Source organism: Xenopus tropicalis, chromosome 8 (genome assembly GCF_000004195.4).
Source record: "Xenopus tropicalis strain Nigerian chromosome 8, UCB_Xtro_10.0, whole genome shotgun sequence".
Lineage (NCBI taxonomy): Eukaryota > Metazoa > Chordata > Amphibia > Anura > Pipidae > Xenopus > Xenopus tropicalis.
The window spans coordinates 124009640-124035432 of record NC_030684.2 but is presented as its reverse complement, the minus strand read 5'-3'; the positions used below and the strand labels follow the sequence as shown (position 1 = coordinate 124035432).

Sequence of the window (25793 nt, the reverse complement as noted above, 5' to 3'; positions counted from 1 at the left end):
ATTCACTATGAGATGCCAGCCAAATTAGCAACCCTCTATTGTTCTAACTTTTATGAGAACAAATGAAAAATTCCTGTGTTTTCCCACCCCCACACCTGTTACCCTTTCTTTATAAGCCATATTGTCTTAGCCAGCTCTGTGTTCTTTTTTTCTTGAGTACTGAGAGCTCAGTATGATAATGGTGATAATGGTGCATTGTGACTAGCAGTGATCAGGTTTCTCAACACGTATCATGATATGCGTGCAAAATGTATTTCAGCCACATCCCTTTTATTCTTGTATGTATGTATGTATGTATGTATGTATGTATGTATAACTTTATTTATAAAGCGCCACAAGGGTACGCAGCTCTGTACAATCTTACAATATACACAATTACACACAGGGAGGGCAAGTGTTATAATAAATACAATAAATATATATATATATATATATATATATATATATATATATATATAAGTGCCATGGGGTATGAGAAACAGTAGGAAGGAGGTCCCTTCCCCCGTAGAGCTTACAATCTGAGTGGTTGGGTAACATACAGGCACAAACTGGAAGGTAAGAGTGCATCAGGTATGGGCATTTGCCCTTAAGTGCAGGACTGGGCAAAATAATGTTTTTGTGCTCCAGAAGGTAACAGTTGAGTTTTATCTTAAAGAGAGTGGGTGAGTGTTCCCTACGGAGGGATTCAGGGATAGAGTTCCAGAGGTAAGGAGCAGCGAGATAGAAAGGTTTAAGCCGAGAGAGCGCAGTGGGTGTGGATGGTGTAAAAAGACGGAGGCTCTGAGAGGAGCGGAGGAGACGACCAGCAACATGCAGGGAGACCAGTGAGGAAATGTAGTGAGGAGCATACCCTGGGATCCAAAAGTGTTTAGTTGTATTGGCACTGTTAAACTATCCGGTTTGGGCCTACATTAAGCCACAGGTAGGCCCCAGCAGCCCAAACAAACTGGTCTTTCCATAATTTGGATCTCCATGCCTTAATTCTACTAAAAAATAAATAAAACGTTATTTAAACCCAATAGGGTTATTTTGCATCCAATAAGGATTTATATCTTAGTTGGGATCAAATATAAGTTACTGTTTTATTATTACAGAGAAAAGGGAATCATTTAACCATGAAATAAACCCAATAGGGCTGTTCTGCCCCCAATAAGGGGTAATTATATCTTAGTTGGGATCAAGTACAGGTACTGTTTTATTATTACAGAGAAAAGGGAATCATTTAACCATTAAATAAACCCAATAGGGCTGTTCTGCCCCCAATAAGGGGTAATTATATCTTAGTTGGGATCAAGTACAGGTACTGTTTTATTATTACAGAGAAAAGGGAATCATTTAACCATTAAATAAACCCAATAGGGCTGTTCTGCCCCCAATAAGGATTAATTATATCTTAGTTGGGATCAAGTACAGGTACTGTTTTATTATTACAGAGAAAAGGGAATCATTTAACCATTAAATAAACCCAATAGGGCTGTTCTGCCCCCAATAAGGGGTAATTATATCTTAGTTGGGATCAAGTACAGGTACTGTTTTATTATTACAGAGAAAAGGGAATCATTTAACCATTAAATAAACCCAATAGGGCTGTTCTGCCCCCAATAAGGGGTAATTATATCTTAGTTGGGATCAAGTACAGGTACTGTTTTATTATTACAGAGAAAAGGGAATCATTTAACCATTAAATAAACCCAATAGGGCTGTTCTGCCCCCAATAAGGGGTAATTATATCTTAGTTGGGATCAAGTACAGGTACTGTTTTATTATTACAGAGAAAACAAAAATGAGTTTTAAAATTCTGTACTGTTTGATCAAACTGGAGTCTATGGGAGACAGGCTTTCCGTAATTCGCAACTTTCTGGATAATGGGTTTCCGTATAAGGGATCCCATACCTGTACTGCCCTAGCACAAAGCCATTCACACAAATTTCTCTATATTAGGGCTGTGAGCTGTGTTTTTGTGTAAATTATAGGTGTTAGTCTGGCTTAAAGGGGAACTCCAGCTTATGAACCAAAGTTTGTCTAAGAGACCCACACAACACAGAAACCCCTAACATACCAATTACTGTATGTATAAATAAATACCATTTTATATGGTGAAATCCAGCTGCAAAACAGTTCTTCTTTCTGCCTCATTTGAAATCCTGGCAGGGGAGGAGGGACTTAAACATTGATGTTACAAATTGTAAAAACTTCTCCACAGCTTACAGACAGCATGCAGGAACGACATAACCCACAATGCATTGCACTGTGATGTTCCTTTCCTTATTGACATCACGTGTGCAGGGAATTGTGGGATTTGCAGGCTGAAGGCAGGCTGAAGGCAGGCTGAGGACAGGCAACTAATTTTACATTGTATTTGAGTCTCAAAGTAGCCAGCCAGATCACCAGGAGAACAGGGGGCGGGGCTTAGGGAACTGTATTAAAGGGAACTGCATTAAAGTATGTAAGTAATGTATATTGAAACATTGCTTAAAAATTATGTTTACTTTTCAAAAAGCTTAATTGTGTTTGGGTGGAGTTCCCCTTTAAGATCCAAGACTGGATCACTTTAGAAATATAGAAATATGCCATTTACTGTATCTACACCGATGTTTAGAAAAAATGTTAAACACGTCAGCTGCTTTGTTAGCAAAAGTGGCAAAATAGCTGGAACAGAGGAAGAACTATTAAACAAAATGTTAGATGGGGAGGTCATTCATAGACAGGGCCGGTCTTGTAAACTGTGGGCCCAATTGGGACCATTTTGGCGGGGCCCCCTACACAAGGTGTTGCCAGCTGGCACAGGGTTCCAGGGCTGGGTGGGCAAATAGTCCCTGCCTCTCAGTGACTGATGGTGAAACCCTGCCTTTCACCTCTCTTGTTCCATTGGCCCCCAACATTTCATGGCACAATGTGAATACCCCAGGGCAGTGATCCCCAATCAGTGGCTCAGGAGCAACATGTTGCTCACCAAACCCTTGGATGTTGCTCCCAGTGGCCTCAAAGCAGGTGCTAATTTTTTAATTTCTGGCTTGGAGGCAAGTTTTGGTTGCATAAAACCCAGTGTAAAGCCAAACAGAGCCTTCTATAGGCTGCCAGTCCATATAGGGGCTACCAAAGAGTGAATTATAGCTCCCCATTTTTTTTGCACCCCAGGAACTTTTTCCATGCTTGTGTTGCTACCCAACACTTTTTCCATTTGAATGTGGCTCACGGGTATAAAAGGTTGGGGATAACTGCCCCAGGGTAGAAGCAGTATGAATCCAGTGCCCACTTTGTGTTTAATGTCCCAGAAGACATAGAAGCATTATCTGGCAGTCATTGTTGGGGGCGGGCTGGACAGCTTTAAGTGCTTATTCCCGCTGGTGCAGGGGCCTATTGGGCCCAGTAGGTCCAATTAGCCTATGGCCAGCCCTGTACTCGCTTTTGCCCCTTCAGTGACATCAGGGCAGGTATATAAGAATGAGGGTATGCTGGGCTGGGTTGGGAGTGGGTGAGTTATGGTTGCGTCACAAAGTGGCTGATTCATCAAAGTACGAGTTCAAATCCCAAAATGGGTAAAATTTGGATTAATTTGTGATGATCAGAACTGTCATGAAAATGCTTCCAAAAAAAATCACAATAATATCGTATTGGTGATCTGAAAGTCACAAAATTTTTGTATCCGAAGAATCGTAAATGGCGGGAAAACCTTTCTGACTTTGATCCTTCTGTGCATGATTTTGGAAGCCTCCCATAGGGCTCAATGGCACTCTGCAGCTCCAACCTGGCCCAAGGAAAGTCTCCCATAGGGCTCAATGGCACTCTGCAGCTCCAACCCGGCCCAAGGAAAGTCTCCCATAGGGCTCAATGGCACTCTGCAGCTCCAACCTGGCCCAAGGAAAGTCTCCCATAGGGCTCAATGGCACTCTGCAGCTCCAACCCGGCCCAAGGAAAGTCTCCCATAGGGCTCAATGGCACTCTGCAGCTCCAACCCGGCCCAAGGAAAGTCTCCCATAGGGCTCAATAGCACTCTGCAGCTCCAACCCGGCCCAAGGAAAGTCTCCCATAGGGCTCAATGGCACTCTGCAGCTCCAACCCGGCCCAAGGAAAGTCTCCCATAGGGCTCAATGGCACTCTGCAGCTCCAACCCGGCCCAAGCAAAGTCTCCCATAGGGCTCAATGGCACTCTGCAGCTCCAACCTGGCCCAAGCAAAGTCTCCCACAGGGCTCAATGGCACTCTGCAGCTCCAACCCGGCCCAAGGAAAGTCTCCCATAGGGCTCAATGGCACTCTGCAGCTCCAACCCGGCCCAAGGAAAGTCTCCCATAGGGCTCAATGGCACTCTGCAGCTCCAACTTGGCCCAAGGAAAGTCTCCCATAGGGCTCAATGGCACTCTGCAGCTCCAACCCGGCCCAAGGAAAGTCTCCCATAGGGCTCAATGGCACTCTGCAGCTCCAACCCGGCCCAAGGAAAGTCTCCCACAGGGCTCAATGGCACTCTGCAGCTCCAACCCGGCCCAAGGAAAGTCTCCCACAGGGCTCAATGGCACTCTGCAGCTCCAACTTTCGTACTCATTGCAACAAATGCGATTTGTCGAGTCGAATGTCGAGTAAATTTTGACGCACAGTACGAAAAAGTCGCACAATGCTATTAGGTTTACTTGATGGTTAAATGATTCCTTTTTCTCTGTAATAATAAAACATTACCTGTACTTGATCCCAACTAAGATATAATTACCCCTTATTGGGGGCAGAACAGCCCTATTGGGTTTATTTAATGGTTAAATGATTCCCTTTTCTCTGTAATAATAAAACAGTACCTGTACTTGATCCCAACTAAGATATAATTACCCCTTATTGGGGGCAGAACAGCCCTATTGGGTTTATTTAATGGTTAAATTATTCCCTTTTCTCTGTAATAATAAAACAGTACCTACAGGTTCAGTTCCCTTAGTTGCTGGGCAGAAGGGAATGCATCTAAGTGAGTTCATGAACATATGTGTGTTATTGGTTAGAAGGTATGGTGACCACTTCCTGCCTCATTTTGGTATAGTGCTGGGAAAGGAGTGGCACTTCCTTTTTGTTTGCTTCCACCTTAGGGACAGGGTGGGTGTGTGCTGAGAGCCCAGGCCATGGGCCCCAGGCCCAGTGAAGTCGGGGAACAGGGCCCCGTGAATGAGGCATTAGATAGGGGCAGGTGTAGCTCCCTTTATAGTACCACTATAGGGGTGTAAGGCAGTTAGATCTGAGCTAGAATGAGCAGCACTGAGCTCCTGCATAGGATTTGCAGTTTTTCTGGAGGTATCTCTCCCAGGCCATATTGCCTGTAGTGTAGGGATCCCAGTGAATAGGGAATCAGGATAGAGAATTCCCTGAGGGATCCACTACGGGGTGTGGCAGAGGGAAAGTGAGATTCCTGCCAAGTCTGCCCGCAGGGGAGTGTCAGTCTGTATTACACTCTGTATGTGGTGTTGCCTGTACCACTGGCCCCTGAGAAGCTGTATTGTGAGTAACCCTGTGGATGTTCAATAAACACTTATTAATAAACCTCTGGCGCCCTCTGTTTTCATTTTTCTGCATAGCAGCAAGAGAGGTGTAGTTGCACAACACCCTCACCTTCCTCTTCCACTTAGCGAAGGCCCATTCTGGCTGAGAAACTACAGTGTAACCCATGTTCTACTGGTACTAGTCCGGGAAGGCAGCTATTGAGCTGAAATAGAGGTTACACATACTATATACAGTGTGAAATAGTGATTACTGGCCCCTCAAGCTCACTATACACAGTTTGAATGCAGTACCCACTTTGTGTTTAATGTCCCAGAACACATAGCAGCATTATTGGGCAATCATTGTTGGAGATGGGCTGGGCAGCTTTATGTGCTTTATTCCCCTTGGTGTGCCCAATAGGTCCAATTAGCCTAAGGCCGGCCCTGGTCATAGAGACCTAGAGGTTGTTATTTTGGCAGTGAATGAAAAGTTATAGACATGTACTATGTCATAGCACTACATATCATCCTCAAGGTAATAGTGTTTGTGAGAGCTTCAGTGATATGTTTTAGTTGATGAGTCCTGGGGATGTGTAAGGGAAATGCCTAAAACCCTCGGGGTAAGGCTGAATTACAAATTATCTACTCCCAAAAGTATACAAATATATGTGGTGGGATAATAACGTACCGAATGTTTAAAGAGGCCCGGGTGTAAAAACCCCGAGCCTGTCTCAAAATGTATTCAAACCCACTTAGTCATAAAGGGTCCACAAAATCCATTTGTACAAAGCCCTGGGGATGTATATAATAAAAGGTGGCAAGAGTATGTACCTCATGTGGTCTGGGCCTATAATGATACAGTACACGTGACTACTGGCCTGGTTACTCCAGGGCCTATTGCTGCTGCTGATTTCCCTGCCATACCTGCTCTGGAACAGTGAATTAAACTGCCGAAGAAATTAAGGAATGAAAAAAATATGTTTTTGTTGGAGCAAACACATACAGTACTCATGGTGGATCCTGTACCCCAGAGGTCGTAGAAGTTCCAAAAAGATACTGCAATCCAGAACCATATGTGCCAGCCTCTCTAAAATAGAGTGGGATCGTGCCAAGTGCCTCCATAGATAACAACTTACAATGATTTTTACTTCGCAGTTACGGGTGGGGATGTTGACAGGAAGGGCTCACAGGTTCCGGCCCGCACGTATTCCCCACATATTAAAGGGGAAATTTACAATATTTACACACTGCAGGAGGATCAGTAGGGTAAAATAAAGTACAGGTATGGGACCTGTTATCCAGAATGCTCGGGACCTGGGGTTTTCCGGATAAGGGATCTTTATGTAATTTGGATCTCCATAACTTAAGTCTACTAAAAATCATTTATATATTGAATAAACCAATAGGATTGTGTTGCCCCCAATAAGGGATAATTATATCTCAGTTGGGATCAAGTACAGGTACTGTTTTATTATTACAGAGAAAAGGGAATCATTTAACCATTAAATAAACCCAATAGGGCTGTTCTGCCCCCAATAAGGGGTAATTATATCTTAGTTGGGATCAAGTACAGGTACTGTTTTATTATTACAGAGAAAAGGGAATCATTTAACCATGAAATAAACCCAATAGGGCTGTTCTGCCCCCAATAAGGGGTAATTATATCTTAGTTGGGATCAAGTACAGGTACTGTTTTATTATTACAGAGAAAAAAGAATAATTTAACTATTAAATAAACCCAATAGGACTGTTCTGCCCCCAATAAGGGGTAATTATATCTTAGTTGGGATCAAGTACAGTTACATAGTTACATAGTTACATAGTTACATAGGGTTGAAAAAAGACCATTGTCCATCAAGTTCAACCCATCCGAGTAAACCCAGCACACAACCTATACTAACCAATCTATACACTCACATACATAAACTATATATACAACCAGTAATACTAACTGTAGATATTAGTATCACAATAGCCTTGGATATTCTGCTTGTTCAAAAACTCATCCAGGCCCCTCTTATAGGCATTAACAGAATCTGCCATTACCACATCACTAGGAAGGGCATTCCCCAACCTCACTGCCCTCACTGTGAGGAACCCCCTACGCTGCTTCAAATGGAAGCTCCGTTCCTCTAATCTAAAGGGGGGGCCTCTGGTGCGCTGATTGTTTTTATGGGAAAAAAGAACATCCCCCATCTGCCTATAATCCCCTCTAATGTACTTGTACAGAGTAATCATGTCCCCTCGCAAGCGCCTCTTTTCCAGAGAAAACAACCCCAACCTCGACAGTCTAACCTCATAGTTTAAATCTTCCATCCCCTTTACCAGTTTAGTTGCAGTCTCTGCACTCTCTCCAGCTCATTAATATCCTTCTTAAGGACTGGAGCCCAAAACTGCACCCCATACTCAAGGTGAGGCCTTACCAGGGACCTATAAAGAGGCAAAAATATGTTTTCATCCCTTGAGTCAATGCCCTTTTTTATACAAGACAGCACTTTATTTGCTTTAGTAGCCACAGAATGACACTGCCTGGAATTAGACAACTTGTTATCTACAAAAACCCCTAGATCCTTCTCCATTAAGGAAACCCCCAACACACTACCATTCAGTAGATAGTTCGCATTTATATTATTTCTACCAAAGTGCATAACTTTGCACTTATCGACATTGAACCTCATTTTCCAGTTTGCTGCCCAGTTTTCCAATTTTGTCAAATCGCTCTGCAAAGCAGCAGCATCCTGCATGGAACTTATAGTTTTGCACAATTTAGTGTCATCAGCAAAAATAGAAACAGTACTGTCTATGCCCACCTCCAGGTCATTAATAAACAAGTTAAAAAGCAAAGGACCAAGGACTGACCCCTGCGGTACCCACTAACCACACTGGTCCAATTAGAAAATGTTCCATTTACCACCACTCTTTGTACTCTATCCTTCAGTCAGTTCTCTATCCAATTACAAATATTATGTTCTAGGCCAATATTCCTCAATTTGATCATTAACCTTCTGTGAGGTACTGTATCAAACGCTTTAGCAAAGTCCAAGTAGATGACATCAACTGCCATTCCAGCATCGAGGTTCCTACTCACCTCCTCATAAAAGGCAACTAAATTAGTCTGGCAAGATCTGTTACGCATAAAACCATGCGGGCACAAACTAATAGTATTGTGAACTGCAATGTATTCAACTATCCTATCCCTTATTACCCCTTCCAGAAGCTTTCCTACTACTGATGTCAGACTAACAGGCCTATAGTTTTCAGGCTGAGAACGAGATCCCTTTTTAAATAACGGCACCACATTAGCAATTCGCCAGTCTCTCGGCACCATGCCAGACCTCAACAAATCCTGAAAAATTATGTGAAGAGGCTTGGCAATCACAGCGCTCAGCTCATTTAATACCCTGGGATGAATCCCATCCGCCCCTGGACCAGGTACTGTTTTATTATTACAGAGAAAAGGGAATCATCTAAACATGAAATAAACCCAATAGGGCTGTTCTACCCCCAATAAGGGGTAATTATATCTTAGTTGGGATCAAGTACAGGTACTGTTTAATTATTACAGAGAAAAGGGAATCATTTAACCATTAAATAAACCCAATAGGCCTGTTCTGCCCCCAATTAGGGGTAATTATATCTTAGTTGGGATCAAGTACAGGTACTGTTTTATTATTACAGAGAAAAGGGAATCATTTAACCATTAAATAAACCCAATAGGACTGTTCTGCCCCCAATAAGGGGTAATTATATCTTAGTTGGGATCAAGTACAGGTACTGTTTTATTATTACAGAGAAATGGGAATCATTTAACCATTAAATAAACCCAATAGGTCTGTTCTGCCCCCAATAAGGGGTAATTATATCTTAGTTGGGATCAAGTACAGGTACTGTTTTATTATTACAGAGAAAAGGGAATCATTTAACCATTAAATAAACCATTTTTAAAAATAGTAATTATTTTTTTACAATATAGTCTATGGCCTTTCCGTAATTTGGAACAGGTTTCCGGATAAGGGATCCCATACCTGTATAAACAAGGGACTCCAGTGCATCATTTTCTTAAGTGTCCAATTTTATCTTAGTTTTGCTTGACTTTATCAGGCAGGCATTTGAACAAAGAATAGAGGACATGGCAGTACAGTTTTTTTTTACCGACCCAAAACATAAACCATTTTTGTTTCTAGAATCCCAAATTGGGAACTGTAGTGGTTCTATTCAGCATTAAATTAATAGAGAGAAAACATTGGCCATAGTTCCTAGCACCAGCTAAAAATTAAATGCCTTGTCTTATTTTAATTGGATATTTTATTAATCAATCCATTTAATTTATAAATGTAAATATAATGTACAATTATACGTTCAAATTATTTATATTTTTGGTAACAAAATGCAACCTCATTAAATTCTATTTTGTTCTCTCATATGATTATGATTTGTTCTTACTAATGGTTAATATTATTTACCTGACGTGCAGAACATGTGAACCTTTATGACCTATATTTGCTGTATATAGAACATTTTCTAGATTTGCTGAGCCTTTCAGTTTCCTCTCCTGAGTCTATTTACGTGAGCAGTAACAAACTATAATTATACCTTCGCCCCAGGCAATGGGAATGGCACCAGGTGTTACGGCCTGACTTGTTATTCAAGTGATTATAATATACAAGGGGGCGTGCTGCCCATCCCATCAAATCATGTGGGAACAGCCAGCTCTCCATCATATGTGTGTTACCCAATTAATTTGTTAGTTTATCATGGCTAACCCCATAAACAAGGGAGCAAAAAGGTGCTTGTCCATTTTTTAAATTTTGACCTTCATTGTCAAACAGGAATGCAAAAATTGTCACAATTTCTCATTTTTTAATAAAGTGTTTTCTCCTTTATCCAAGTGTCCTCTGGTACATTGCAAAATCCTTTCGCAAGATTTGCAGTTTATTGGTACTGTGACACTTGAACCTACAGGAGGATCTGGTTCAGTGTCTTAGGGCCGCTTCCCACAGTCTTTTAGGGTAAACATAGCAGTCACAGAGGTTGCTCTCTTAAAGGCAAGTGCCCGCAGTTTATTTTGTTACAAAACTTCAGTAACAAACACAAAATAAGAAACAAGAAAATAAACCCTTGCACCAGAGCGCTGGCTAAACACAGTGGGCAGCCTAACTACAGTTGGGTGGCTTTTCCAACTCCAACTTAATAGAAGCAAACAAAATCAGAAATTTTGGAATTTCAGCAGTTATCTGGTAGCTAGGGTCCAATTTACCTTAGTAAACAGGGAGTGGTTTGAGAGAGTGACTGATATATGAATAGCAAAGTGGCCCAAATAGAAAGATAAATAGAACAATAAAATTGTAGCCTAAGGGCTCTGGCACACGGGGAGATTAGTCGCCCGCGACAAATCTCCCTGTTCGCGGGCGACTAATCTCCCCGAGTTGCCATCAGTTGCCAACCCACCGGCGAAAATGTAAGTTGCCGGTGGGATAGCACATGCGGCGGTGCGATTTCGGCAAATCGCCGAAAATGCCTCGCCGGTGGGATGGCAATTCGGGGAGATAAGTCGCCTGCGAACAGGGAGATTTGTCACGGGCGACTAATCTCCCCGTGTGCCAGAGCCCTAATAGAGCTATAGTTTTGCAGCTGGGGTCGGTGACCCCATTAGAAAGTTGGAAAAAGGCAGATAATTGAAAAACTATACAAGATAAAAACTAAAGACCAATTAAAAAGTTGCTTAGAATTGGTCATTCTATAACATATTAACACAAACGTAAAGTTGAACCACCCCTGATGTATAAAAAATACACAATTGTGCTTCTACATCAGCAATCCCCAACCTTTTAAACTCATTAGCCACACTCAGGTGTAAAAAGTGTTGGTGAGCCACACAAGCATCAAAAAGTTCTTTGGGGATGCCAAATAAGGGCTGTGATTGGCTATTTGGTAGTCCCATGTGGCCTGTAGGCCTGCAGGAGGTTCTTCTTGGAGTAAAACTGTGTCTCTGGGCTTCCATAACTTGCCCCCAAGCCAGAAATGTAAAAATGAGTGTTGAATTTTTTGCCAGGCATGGATTCGCAGCTAATTTCCACATTTCGGCAATGGTGGATTTTTTCGTGAAATGGGCAACAAAATATAGAAAAATTTGGCACAAAAAATTGTTGCACAAGTCAAAAATTGTGTCAGATGTGTCAAAAAAAGATGCATGACAATTTTTTTGTGACGTGTAACATTTTCTCCATTTTGCAAATCTTCCGGTAAAGCAAAACGGGACAGATTCACTCATCACTAAAAATATGCACCTACTTTGATGCCAATGGGAGCAACATCAATGGAGGGGGTTGAGCAACATGTTACTCACAAGCCACTGGTTGGGGATCACTGTTCTACATGATTTGCAGCAGCTAGGCTGACCTGATAGGGAACTGAAGCTTGTCTTTGCTTGTGTAAGTGCAGGGCTGTGATTGGCTATCCCTCTCCCAATGTGCTTCTGGCAGGGACCATTAGTACATTTCCAACCCTCATTTGAAACACAGACAGGGACCATAGCAAATCTATAGGGAGCTCCAATAAAGGGGCTATTTTTAAAGTTAATGATCATTTTTAGCCCAGAGTGAAACCAGCTCCATATATTATTCATTATTGCCTACAAAATTGGAGTGGTTTTTAGTTACTATATATCTCCTATAAAGGTACTTGTGCCAATATATACCTCCAAAAACTAGCTCCAAAGCACAGGCCTAGGCTGCACAAATGATTGACATTCAAATGCGCACATTAATGCAAGGAGCTGGCAGTTTTTCCAGTGTTCCCTTGGCAAGTTGTATCTCATCTGACATGGCAGAATAGGCCATAGTCGAGAATTCACCCTTCTTGGATGATTCCTGTATTTTCTTATCATAGGTCATAATTATCACTTCACTTTATGGCCAATTCCTGTATCTGCCCAGCCTCCAGTATCTGCTCCAGCTGCCCAGCCTAAAGTAGCTGCTCCAGGGCTGGCTATTCAGCCTCCACCTCCAGTACCTTTTTTAGGGCCTGCTGCCCAGCCTCCAGAGACATGTTCCTTTGCCAGCATTTCCATGGCGTGGCCTTCTGCCGATCTTCCCCAAAGTAGCTGCCTCTGCCTGTTTCCATGCCAGCTTCCTGACAACTGCCTCTGCCTGTTTCTGTGCTAGCTCCCCAACAGCTGAGATGTTTGGTAGCGGTCTGCCAGCCTGCTGTTCCTGTAGGGGCCTACTGGCCTTCTTTTCTGTGAAGGTGCCTGAGCCTGCTGCCTTGCCCCCAGCCTCTGTGCCGCAGGCCTGCTACCAGCCTTAAGGTGCCCATACACAGGCTGATTCTAGCTGCGGATATTGGTTCCTTAAGGTGGCCATACACCTTCATATCCACTCTGCCAAGTGAGCGGATCTTCTCCCGATATCCCCCACCTACGGGTCCCTGGGGCCAAACGATCGGATTAGAACAACGGGAGTAGGCAAAGTCGGATCGGGGACTGCATCAACAAGCCGATGCAGTCCCCGATCCGACTGAATTTTTTAACCTGCCCGATCGACATCTGGACGATTTCAGGCCAGATAACGGTGGGGCAGGCCAATTGTTAGTGCCCAGACACAGGCCAATTAGCTGCTGAATCAGTATAAGGGAGCAATATCGGCAGCTAGAATCGGCCTGTGTATGGCCACCTTTAGACCGATTCAGCAGCTTATCAGCCAGTGTATGGGCACTAACGACAGGCCTCCCCTACCGACATCTAGCCTGAAATCAGGCAGATCTTAATCGGGCAGGTTTGATTTTTAGTTGGATCAATGACCGCATCGCCCACCCGATATCGCCCACCCGTAGGTGGGGATATTGGGGGAAGGCCCGCTCGCTTGCCGACCTCGCTAAGCGAGCAATTCTTAGCGTGTATGGCCACCTTTAGTACTGTTTGCCCTGCACTACTGTTTGCTTCTTAAAAACCATACAATCAGCCTTTTTGACAATAGGAGGTACATGATTAGTCAACAGACTCATTTGTTGTTTATGGAAAAGCATATCTAATCAAAGAGCACAAGTCAATCTAAACTAAAGGTGGCCACTAGTTACCCCAATCATTTCCAAATTAGAATACATGTTCCAGTCGAAACATTATAGGATACCTAATAGGATCAAGAGATGGTCAGTCAAAACTGTTCCTGCACAGAGCTATATGGCCAGGTAGTTCCACTGACATTGCTTAACCAGCTAGTGAATTTATGGGCAAGACTAGTTAATAGAGATGTAGCGAACCTCACAAAAAAAGTTTGCGAACCCGTTCGCGAACTTCCACCAAAAAGTGCGAACTTTTGCGAACTTTGCGAACCCCATAGACTTCAATGGGAAGGCGAACTTTAAAACCTAAAAAAGCCATTTCTGGCCAGAAAACTGATTTTAAAGTTGTTTAAAGGGTGCGACGCCCTGGACAGTGGCATGCCGGAGGGGGATCAAGGGCAAAAACTTTTCTGAAAAATACGTTGTTGACACAGCGTTGCGTTTTGTGCTGTAAAGGGCAGAAATCACACTACATTTCTAAACTTGTGTAATAAACTGCTTTAAAACGTCCGGCGTCTACATGCCAATCAAGTCGTGTAAAGGTTACAGCCGGTTCACACGCAAAGACAAAACGCTGCAGTAGTGGATACGGAATATATTATTGCTGGTGGAAAAACATCGCTCAGGTGATTTTATTGCAATGCAATGTCACTACTATGTGTAACGTGTTTGGTGCACTACTATCAATAACAGCAAACAGCACTGGACACATTAAAGAACAGTAACTTAAATTAAAAAAAAAAAAATATTAATAATAAAAAAAAAGTGATCTCTGGTTGGTGATGGGGGTGAACTACTAGGAGCAGCACTCCAGTCCCCAACACAGCTAGACTAATAGCACTGGGCTCTATAAATTACAGTAGCAAAGTAAAAAAACACAAATAAAAAAAAATGATGTGAATGTGTGGTTGGTGCTTAGTGCACTACTATGAGCAGCACCCCTGTCTCCAACACACACAGACGGAGCTGCAGTACACAATGAAAAGAAGAGTAACCGTAATCAGAAAATAAAAGCAGTCCTTACAAGGACTATTGGGTTACAGCAGATGAGATCAGCAGGACAGCTGCCCACAGCAGCTACATACAGAGCAGTAGAAAGTAGATTACTAGTCAGCAAAGCTACCTAAACTGTCCCTCAAACCCCTGCACAGCTCTCTCCCTATGCTAACTCATCAAGCACACACAGGCAGAATGTAAAATGGCTGCTGGGCTTCGGTTTATATATGGAAGGGGGTGGTCCAGGAGGGAGAGCTGCCTGATTGGCTGACATATATCTGCTGGCTCTGGGGTGAGAGGTCAAAATTTGGCTCCAGCTAAGGCGAACCCAAAATTGCGAACTTCGCTAAAAGTTCGCGAACTTGCGAACACCCGATTTTCGTGCGAATTAGTTCTCCGGTGAACAGTTCGCTACATCTCTACTAGTTAAACCTCTTTCATGTCCAACTGCTGCTTTGGATGACTTTTCAATACATATTGCACATCCATCCCCATAGGAGACTGCCAAGAACTATGACTTGTAGATTTAAATGTTCCCCAAAGAAGTATTTTAATCATCAACTACTTTTGTGAGATGATATAATCATTGTGTTTTGTTATAATAATAGCAATTCCATGTTCCTTTAATTTAAATAATTATAACAATGCTTTACCCTCTACATGTTTCATTAAGGTCAGTGGCCTAATATAAAGCCTTATGTCAACATATCTCTGCATTTCAGCTTGTGGACCCAATGAAAAGATGATGATAAGAAGAGACTGTCAATAAAAACTTTACAAATTGTGCAGTAAATGTGGTTAATCGAGTTCTATTCCTTACAGAAACCGAAGGCCACATAGTATGAGCATTTCTATAAAAATAACGGAACTCCTTTTCCAAGGAACTGTTCTTTGATAAGGTAAGTTGTCTCCAGATTAAACAATGCTTACATTTAGCATCAACTATCACATTTGAGAATCATCATATACTGTTATTTTGGCTACACTTTTAAATTCATGGGTGAAAACTGCGCGACAAGGTTTCCATAAAAATGGATAGGAACAAATCAAAATGTGACTTCCCAGGAATGCTGTAATAATAAAATAGTACCTGTACTTGATCCCAACTAAGGTAATTATATCTTAGTTGGGATCAAGTACAGGTACTGTTTTATTATTACAGAGAAAAGGGAATCATTTAACCATGAAATAAACCCAATAGGGCTGTTCTGCCCCCAATAAGGGGTAATTATATCTTAGTTGGGATCAAGTACAGGTACTGTTTTATTATTACAGAGAAAAGGGAATCATTTAACCATGAAATAAACCCAATAGGGCTGTTCTGCCCCCAATAAGGGGTAATTATATCTTAGTTGGGATCAAGTACAGGTACTGTTTTATTATTACAGAGAAAAGGGAATCATTTAACCATGAAATAAACCCAATAGGGCTGTTCTGCCCCCAATAAGGGGTAATTATATCTTAGTTGGGATCAAGTACAGGTACTGTTTTATTATTACAGAGAAAAGGGAATCATTTAACCATTAAATAAACCCAATAGGGCTGTTCTGCCCCAATAAGGGGTAATTATATCTTAGTTGGGATCAAGTACAGGTACTGTTTTATTATTACAGAGAAAAGGGAATCATTTAACCATGAAATAAACCCAATAGGGCTGTTCTGCCCCCAATAAGGGGTAATTATATCTTAGTTGGGATCAAGTACAGGTACTGTTTTATTATTACAGAGAAAAGGGAATCATTTAACCATTAAATAAACCCAATAGGGCTGTTCTGCCCCAATAAGGGGTAATTATATCTTAGTTGGGATCAAGTACAGGTACTGTTTTATTATTACAGAGAAAAGGGAAATCAATGTTAAAAATCCAAAGTATTTGATTAAAATGGAGTCTTTGGGAGACGGGCTTTCCATAATTTGGAGGTTTCTGGATAATAGGTTTCTGGATAACAGATCCCATACTTAAAATGAGCCAAATTAGGATTTAGAATGAAAGGTAAGCCTTATTGCATCACCTAAAAGGAGCTTGCACCTTAGCTTGCTCTGTCTCCTGCAAAACTCACAACTGGGGCTTATTTTGTTTGTCTGGAATTGCAGGTCCCACAGATTTCAGGTCAACCTGCTTATCACTATTGTATATGCCAGCTGCCTTTGCTACTTGACCAATGTATATTTTCTAGCTAGCTCTTCAGCAGAACTCATTAGACTACATGGGTCCATATTGTTGTTTCTAATTTTCTGTTGCACCAAAAATGTGCTACATTACTCCAAAATGTATAACTGCATTTTATAGCACATATATAAACTTGCAGGTCTGATAATAACTCCATTAAAATATTTTTACAGCATCACGTTCTCACTATTAATTTTCTCAGATCAGACGCCAACAAACAACATTAAGATGCATACTATATAACTGCATATTAAACCACAGTAAAGAACAATCTGAAACACCTGAAAACTGTGCCACTAACATGTATTTACAGCACAGCATCAAGTTCCTACTACAAATGTTGCATCAAATCTAAACTCCTTGTTACTCCTTAACTATAAATATTCTCAGATTTTCTTGTCTTTGTCTTCAAAATAAATGACAAACAAAATGAACATTTTTTTAACTACCATCTGCTTTTGCCACCTGTACCTGTTCCTAATTTTATTATGGTACAAAGATGCTGGATGTGAAAGCTCATTAGAAGGGTGCAGACTTTCTACCGAAGATGTTTTTGGTTATTCATTGGCTGGAGATATCACACTGGGAGGTCTATTTCCTGTTCATATAGAAGCAAGTCGCCCTATAATAACCTATAAGGAATGTCCACAGCCTCTTCTGTGCAGTAGGTATGTTCTCCTAATGTCATTTAGCATTTGTTTAACATGTAATTACCTTATAGAAATGTGCACATAGTAAGGACAGGGTGGCTGATATATTAAGAGGGTGTAGAGCAACATAAGCACGAAACAAGTTTCTGGGGTACCAAATAATAGATATGATTGCCTATTTGGTAGCCCCTATGTAGACTGGCAGCCTACAGAAGGCCCTGTTTGGCATGACACTGGGTCATCTTTGCTCCTCTCTGTTTCTGAGAGTGAGAGACTAAGCTCCTTCTGTATTTGTGAGAAGGTGAAAGAAAGAGCAGTTGATGCTTCCTTCTGTCTGAGGGGAGGAAAAAGAGCCTTTATTTCAGGTTGCAAGCTCAAAGTGAGTTCGGCATGAAGAGAACACAATGTTGAGTTGTCTCAAAATGGTGAGAGTTTCTAGTGATGGAGGCACTCACTTATGACACCTAAATGTCCCAATTTTTTCCCTATAAAAGCATGCCAAGTCAAGAACTAAGTGGCTTGTTCTATAACAAGGTTCTGATTTCTAGTACAAACACTAGAATGCTTAGAAAATTCTGGTAAGAAAGACCTTATACAAACTTTGGTAAAGTCAGATGAGATGTTGAGTTATGTGTGTGGTTTTTATACATGTAAAAGCACCTGGACTATTTAATACAGATAAAACTTTGATATGGAAATATAAACTGGAAGTGCAGGCTGGCGCTCCAGATCACCAAAATATATAGCGTTTCAAAGCAGCTCAAATTATGGCAAAAGCATATTTAGTTTATTAAATCCATACACAATACAAAAAAGCCTTATGTGTTTTGTACCACAAAAGGTACTTAATCATAGGCTGAATTACAATTCCAAAGATACACATTATTTAAACCAAAGGTAGCCAATCTAGAAAAATTGACCAATCACAGTAAACAGGTCACTAATTAAGTTACAACAGTGAATTGATAAAAACAATTGTGCAGGACTACAAAGAAATATATCTATAAGAAATGGTATGCATATAGTTCTTTGTAGTCCTGCACAATTGTTTTTATCAATTCAATTCAATTGATCTTTTATCAATTAATGACCTGTTTACTGTGATTGGTCAATTTTTCTAGATTGGCTATCTTTGGTTTAAATAATGTGTGTCTTCGGAATTGTAATTCAGCCTATGATTAAGTACCTTTTGTGGTACAAAACGCGTAAAGGTCCCCATACACTATAAGATCCGCTCGCTTGGCGATGTCGCCAAGCGAGCGGATCTTTACCCGATATCCCCACCTACGGGTGGGCGATATCGGGTAGCAAGTTGCTTTAAAAAAAAATAATCCGATCGTTTGGCCCTGGGGCCAAACAATCGGATTACAGTTGCGGCCATGGGGCAGTCGGTTCGGGGACCGCATCAACGAGCCGATGCGGTCCCCGATCCGACTGGATTTTCTAACCTGGCCGATCGATATCTGGCCAATTTCAGGCCAGACCGCTCGTTTCTGCCCATACACGGGCCGATTAGCTGCCGAATCTGTCCAAGGGACCGATATTGGCAGCTTCTATCGGCCCGTGTATGGGGGCCTTTAGGCTTTTTTGTATTGTGTATGGATTTAATAACTAAATATGCCGTTACCATAATTTGAGCTGCTTGGAAACGCTATATATTTTGGTGATCCGGAGTGCCAGCCTGCATTTCCAGTGTATATTTTGAATTGGTTCCCTAAGCTGAAGGTCTGGGGCTTGAGTACCCGGACCCACCATAATTAAGGGTAAGCTTTCTACCTCATATCACTAAGTAGCTGTTTCCTTGTTTTTTAAAAATTTTATATGGCAAGTAAGGATGCCCTGCCACACCTACCAATTCACAGATTTCACTTTTTTTTTTACAGCAAAACACATGTTTTTTCACATTTTTGGGAGGGGCCCTACCACACACACATGTGATCATTCAGTTCACTTAGGAAGAATTCACTTTGTTTGCCCATGTAGGAAGCAATGTTTTATTATGGATCGCATACCGCAATCCAAAATCTTTTCTCTGATGAATAACTGTAAGCCACCTCTTTGGAAAAACACACACAATATCGTTTTAGAACAGTATTTTGAATCACTTTTTTGTTTTGCATTTTAGGTTTCATATCAGATATTATCGTTTTCTTCTTGCAATGGTATTTGCAATACTAGAAATTAATGCATCAAATGAACTTCTGCCCAATATAACATTGGGATTCAAACTTTTTGACTCATGTTACAGTGAGGTACGATCATTAAGGGGGGCAAAATGGATTTTATCAGGGGAAACAAATGGAGTGCCAAACTTTCACTGCAACAAGGATCTTATGCCACTGGCTATTGTTGGCGAAATGCTCTCTAAGGCCTCAGAGCCCCTAGCAAGGATCCTGGGATTGTACAGATATCCGCAGGTATATAAACCCTTAGCAGTAAAAAAACTATATATATATATATATATAAAAACACATGATCAGAAAAGTATTTTCAAAGATTTACAATAAGAAAATAAATTCTCAGGTAAGGCAACTAGAAGGATTATTTGTGTCTGTAAGTTACCCTCCCATCTAGATTGTAAGCTCTACGGGGCAGGGACCTCCATCCTCTTGTGTCTTTGACTCTTAACTTATTGCAACTGTATCTTGTATTTATTTGTATTTATTGTTATACTTTGTATTTATCTATTATTATCTTAATAACCCCCTGTTTGTATTAATGTATTCTACTGTACAGCGCTGCGTACATAAGTAGCGCTTTATAAATAAAGATATACATACATACAATGAGGGTAGTGAAGTTGCCTGATTATGGCAGTTGTTTTTCATGCAGTCAGGAGTTGCATGGATCTCCCCAACCCCAAGAATTATTTTCTTGCTTTAGTGTTATTGTTGTTTCTATTTCTGGGCTGAAGGGTTGAACAGAATAGACTTTTTTTCAGACCAAATTAGGAATGGTAAAATGTTATTTGGCATAACTATAAACCATTCTGCTCAGTATCTATTTTTGTTATTTTCCAACAGATTAGCTATGCTTCTGGGCTGCCTTTACTGAGTGATAAAGTACAGTTCCCATCCTTCTTCAGGACTACATATAATGTCAACTATGAATGCATTGCAATAGTTCAGTTAGTTAAGTACTTCAACTGGACCTGGGTGGGTGTATTATGCTCAGATAATGACTTAGGTAGATCAGGTGCTCAGCTCATAACTAGAGAAATAGAGAAGAATGGTGGATGCATTGCATTTCAAGAGGCCCTTCCTATAATCAGCGCCATGGAGTCTGTCTACCGTATAACTGGTGTCATCAAGAATTCCAGAGCAAAAGTGATCATTTTATGCTGCACCATGGAAAACCTTATCTCTTTAATGGAACAGATTTCTGTTAGCAATATCACAGACAAAGTGTGGGTGGGAACATCAGGCTGGTCCATTACTTCAGATTTCCCTAGAGAAATCCGAGAAAATTTAACAACCTTAAATGGGAGCCTTGGAATAGCACCTCAAACTGGGAAAATTCCAGGGTTAAAGGAGTTTCTTTATAGCATCCATCCTTCCAGATTTCCAGATGATCCTTACATGAAGACATTTTGGGAGACTGCTTTTCACTGTATTTGGCCAGGAAATGATGCAGTCAATAATACATCTCCAGCACTGCTTAAAGAAGACATTGTTTGGTGCACAGGAGAGGAGAGACCGGACAGTATTGATCCCAATATATATGATGTCTACAACTTTAAATATACATACAAAGTGCATAAAGCAGTTTTTGCAGTAGCTCATGCTTTGCACCAGATGAAGAACTGTGTCCCAGGGAAAGGGCCTTTCAAGAATGGATCTTGTGCTGATATTTATAACCACCGGCCTTGGCAGGTACTGTATTATTTTTCACCTACACAAGGGTGTATGAAGCTAGTGAAGTCTAAAACAGTCAGTTGTAATAAAATCTTTGTGTATGGTATTGAGCGATTATTTTTGCCAGGCATGGATTGGCTGTGAAATTATGCATTTTGGCATTGGTAATTTATTTATTGCAAAACTGCCACAAAAATTTACCATAGCAAAGTGAGGAAAAAGATGTGGTTGTATGTATGTATGTATGTATAACTTTATTTATAAAGCCACAAGGGTACGCAGCGCTGTACAGTCTTACAATATACACAATTACACACAGGGAGGACAAGTGTTATAATAAATACAATAAATAAGTATAAATACACAGGGAGTAAGTGCCATGTGGTATGAGACACAGTGGGAAGGAGGTCCCTGCCCCGTAGAGCTTACAATCTGAGTGGTTGGGTAACATACAGGCACAAATTGGAAGGTAAGAGTGCATCAGGTATGGGCATTTGCCCTTAAGCGCAGGACTAGGCAAAATAATGTTTTAGTGCTCCAGAAGGTAACAGCTGAGCTTTATCTTAAAGAGAGTGGGTGAGTGTTCCCTACGGAGGGATTCAGGGATAGAGTTCCAGAGGGAAGGAGCAGCGAGATAGAAAGGTTTAAGACGAGAGAGCGCAGTGGGTGTGGATGGGGTAATAAGACGGAGGCTCTGAGAGGAACGGAGGAGACGACCAGGAACGTGCAGGGAGACCAGTGAAGAAATGTAGTGAGGAGCAGAGGAGGGAAGGGCTTTGAATGTTATCAGAAGGATTTTGTAAGCTATCCTTTGCTTGACAGGCAGCCATGCTAGTGAGCTTAAGTGAGGCTGAACAGGTTCCCTCTTAGGAGAGAGCAGGAGGATCCTGGCAGCAGAGTTTAAAACTGATTGCAGGGAAGAGAGGTGGAAGTCTGGGAGGCCAAAAAAGTCACATGGAAGGTAAATTTTTCACCATTTTGCCAATTCTTTAGCAAAGTGAAACATGACAGATTCGCTTATCACTATTTGTGCAATGAATGCAACATTAAAACAACTGGCAAATAGAAATGGTATATATTATTAAAGGGAATTATGACTGTATTATAGTTCTTTACTAGTTACCACTGAAGTACCTTCTAGCAAGTTATTGAGACACAATCAGTCTTTTTTTGTTTTTACTTTGGCCTCTTCATGGGGCATTGTGCGAATAATCGCAGGACTCCAAGCCCTATTTTAGAGGGCCAAGACCGGCAGACTTCTTTCTTATTTAAGTGTGACCTGTGTTAGATTCGAAATGGGCCTCAAGACCCTTCTTCCAGTCTTCTTCTGTGAAGGTGCAGCTGAGGTGACGGGTCACACGTAGCATTTAAGCTAAATAAAGGTACCCCTTGGTGTAACCTTTGGTTTATATTATGTAAAGTAAACTATTAAAGAATCTCACCAAACTGGAATATATATATATCAGTAAATATTGCCCTTTTACATGCTTTCCCTTGATCCACCATTTAGTGATCGGCTGTGTGCTCCCTCAGAGATCAGCTGACAGGAAATAATGCAGCTCTAACTGTAACAGGAAGTAGTGTGGGAGTAAAATGCAGAACTCTGTCCATTAATTGGCTGATGGGGCCTAGCATGTATGCGTGCCTTGGCTTGTTTGTGTGCACTGTGAATCCTATGATCCCAGCCCTTAATTCTTAAAATGGCAGTATTCTATTTAGGATTACCCAATAGCACATACTACTAAAAAAGTATATTTTTATGACAATGATTTCATTAGATGGATCAGGGTTTTACATATGAACTTGTTTATGCCATATATTTTTATAGAGCCCAACATTGTTTGCGGTATAGTTCCCCTTTAAGATGATAACAGAAGTGAAACTGCTTCAATTTGCCACACTGACAAATTTATAAAACCACAGAAAATTTAGCAAAAACACATTGGAGTCAATGGATGTTGTTGTTTTTTTTTCCAGCAAAACAATATGCATGTTGGAATCCTATCAGATTCATGAAAATATTCAACACTCATGAATTTGCAAAACTTTATCAGGCAAAAACATTTACTTGTACCTAGCTATGTATAATGTACTTATTGATTATAATACGGTAAATCATCCACTGTAAAATCTTATTGATAAATAGAACTAGACACATACAGTATATGCATTATAATAGATGATCACTATTAGCCACCCGACTATGCCCTACAGCAGGCATGGATTTGCAGTGAATTTCCGCATTTCGGCATTGTCGAATTGTTTAAAAAATTGCGGTTGCGGCAAATGGGTGCGGTTGCAGCAAAAATAGGTACAGTCATGTCAAAATGGGCGTGGTTGCATTAAAAAAACAGGCACGGTTGCTGCAAAAAAAGGTATGGTCACGGCAAAAAAAGACGTGAACGGCAAAAAAAAAAAGTTTTGTGAATTTTCCTAGCGTTTCGCAAATTTTTCGGCAAAGCAAAATGGGTCACATTTGCTCATCACTATTGCTAAATAAAAGCCCAATCTTTCTTTGAAAAGCAACAGCTGTTAAAGAGCCACAGACTCCACCTCAACTACTACAAAATACTCAGGTATGATAAAGTTGTCTGACTGATGTGGCATTAAAAAAGAAATACATACATGTCAGGCATTTCCTCAGTGATTTTTAAGGCTATGTATAATGGTTTCTCTTGCACCTATTTGTTAACTGCTCTGTTATATGTATGTGAGCGAGTATTGTGAGCTTTTAAAAAGACAATTTGCAAAATGTTATATCTTTCCTTCTAGCTGCTTCATTACATCAAGAGAGTTGACTTTTATAACACAGCGGGGCAACAAATATATTTTGATGAGAATGGGGATATTCCTATCTATGTGGATATCTTAAACTGGCAGATGTTTCCTAATGGAACTAATCAGTATGTCCACATTGGCAGTTTTGATGCACGCTCCCCCAAAGGCCAAGAACTTAATATCTGGCAGCACAAGATATTATGGAAAGGAGGGAACACCCATGTGAGTATATTTTTGTATGTTTCAGTGTTATAAAAACACTCTTTATGGCCTGAAACTTCCTGGTATATGATTTAGGTTAATGTGACCACCCACCACTTAAATTCGTCTCTATTGTGTAGGAAGCCAACTCTGCTACTGAAAAACTGATCAAAGAATGCTTTACACTGTTGATTGGCCCCAAAATGGAATCTGATGGCCATGGAAGCATGGTTATCAGCTTTAGATTGTAACCTAATACAGATTAGATAGATAGCTGATACAGAATTGTAGTGAAATTTAACCATGTGCTTTGTTTTGCCGAAACAAAATTGTGATTTTTTTTTCTCATAGGAGAAAAAACACAATAAGAAACACCCAATTACTCAATTATCCAATTACTCCAATGCAAGAAAAAACATGGGGGAAAAAATGCCACTAACTAAAATGTATTTAGTGTAATAAAAAATGCCCATTGACTCAAATATATTTGGCACAAGAAAAAAAAAATGTGAGAAAATACATAAACAATTACAATACAATAAACAATAGCTTCAGTGGATTTGGAGCAAGAGAAAACACAAAGGAAAATGCCCATTGACTCTGGAGCAGTTGGTGCAAGAAAACCATGGCTATAAAAAAAAACACCCATTGACTCCAATGCATTTGAGGACCTTTTTATCTCTTCATTTTGCTATTTTTTCTGCGGTTTTGCTTACACTACAGTCAACATTAATTCTGTGTTTTTCAAGCCAAGAATAACATCTAAATCTGAATTTGTAAAGTCTACTCAAAGGGTTGAAAAACAAAACTGATGTGAAACCACCCTTTTGTCTATTAATATAACAGTGCAAAGCTCAAAAGCATTAACACATTAGGAAGAATAGCTAAATTAGCCTTTTAGCACTCATTTTGGATGTTCCATGATGTCAGAAGCACTAGCCAATAGCACCTAAAGACAAGGCACTTATGAAATTACAAGTGCCACTAATTTAGTCAAAGATATAATGCTTGCGTTCATGGAGAATTTACAAATGAGTTTCTTCATAGGTCCCTATCTCAGTTTGCAGTGATCCATGCCCCAAAGGCTACAGAAGAGCTGCAATTCAGGGGCAGAAGATCTGCTGCTTTGATTGCCTGCCATGTTCTGAAGGAGAGATTCTCAACCCAAATGGTGTGTTACAAAAACATTATGGGGGTGATTTATCAGTGTTTGAGTTTGATTTTCTTTTCATGATTCAAGTTTTTATTGATAAAATATGCACAATTCGAGATATGGTACAAAACCTCGAATTTCTGGTATTTATTAAGTGCAAATAACCCAAAGGGAGATGCCCTAGGCAAAGGCAAGCCATATTTTCAAACTCATGTTTTTTTTACATTTTTTGAGCTTGTAAACTTGGAAAGTTCTAGGTATTCAGCTTTTTTATTCAAACAAGTTTTACTTATTAATGAATAAGTGACCATTCAATATATGTGTTTATGTGATTTAAAAAAACAAACTCAAATTCACACACTTGAAAGTTGATAAATAAGCCCATTAATTATAAACATAGATAGCATGGGTTAGAAATCAACCTTCTCTTACACAGTATAACAGCGCTGAACCAAAAAAACGAATACAAACATTCCTTCTGCC

The 25793-nt window shown here is 40.6% G+C and overlaps 1 protein-coding gene across 1 annotated transcript in view; it reads left to right on the top strand.

The window, feature by feature from the left end:
• The window catches only part of LOC100485985 (extracellular calcium-sensing receptor), a 53057-nt gene that overhangs the window by 7475 nt on the left and 19789 nt on the right, over positions 1-25793 (top strand). Inside the window, exons 2-4 of the mRNA XM_031891770.1 lie at positions 20348-21196; positions 23951-24178; positions 25205-25328. Of these exons, the coding sequence (XP_031747630.1) occupies positions 20348-21196; positions 23951-24178; positions 25205-25328 (1201 nt within the window). The remainder of the gene's footprint in view (positions 1-20347; positions 21197-23950; positions 24179-25204; positions 25329-25793) is intronic.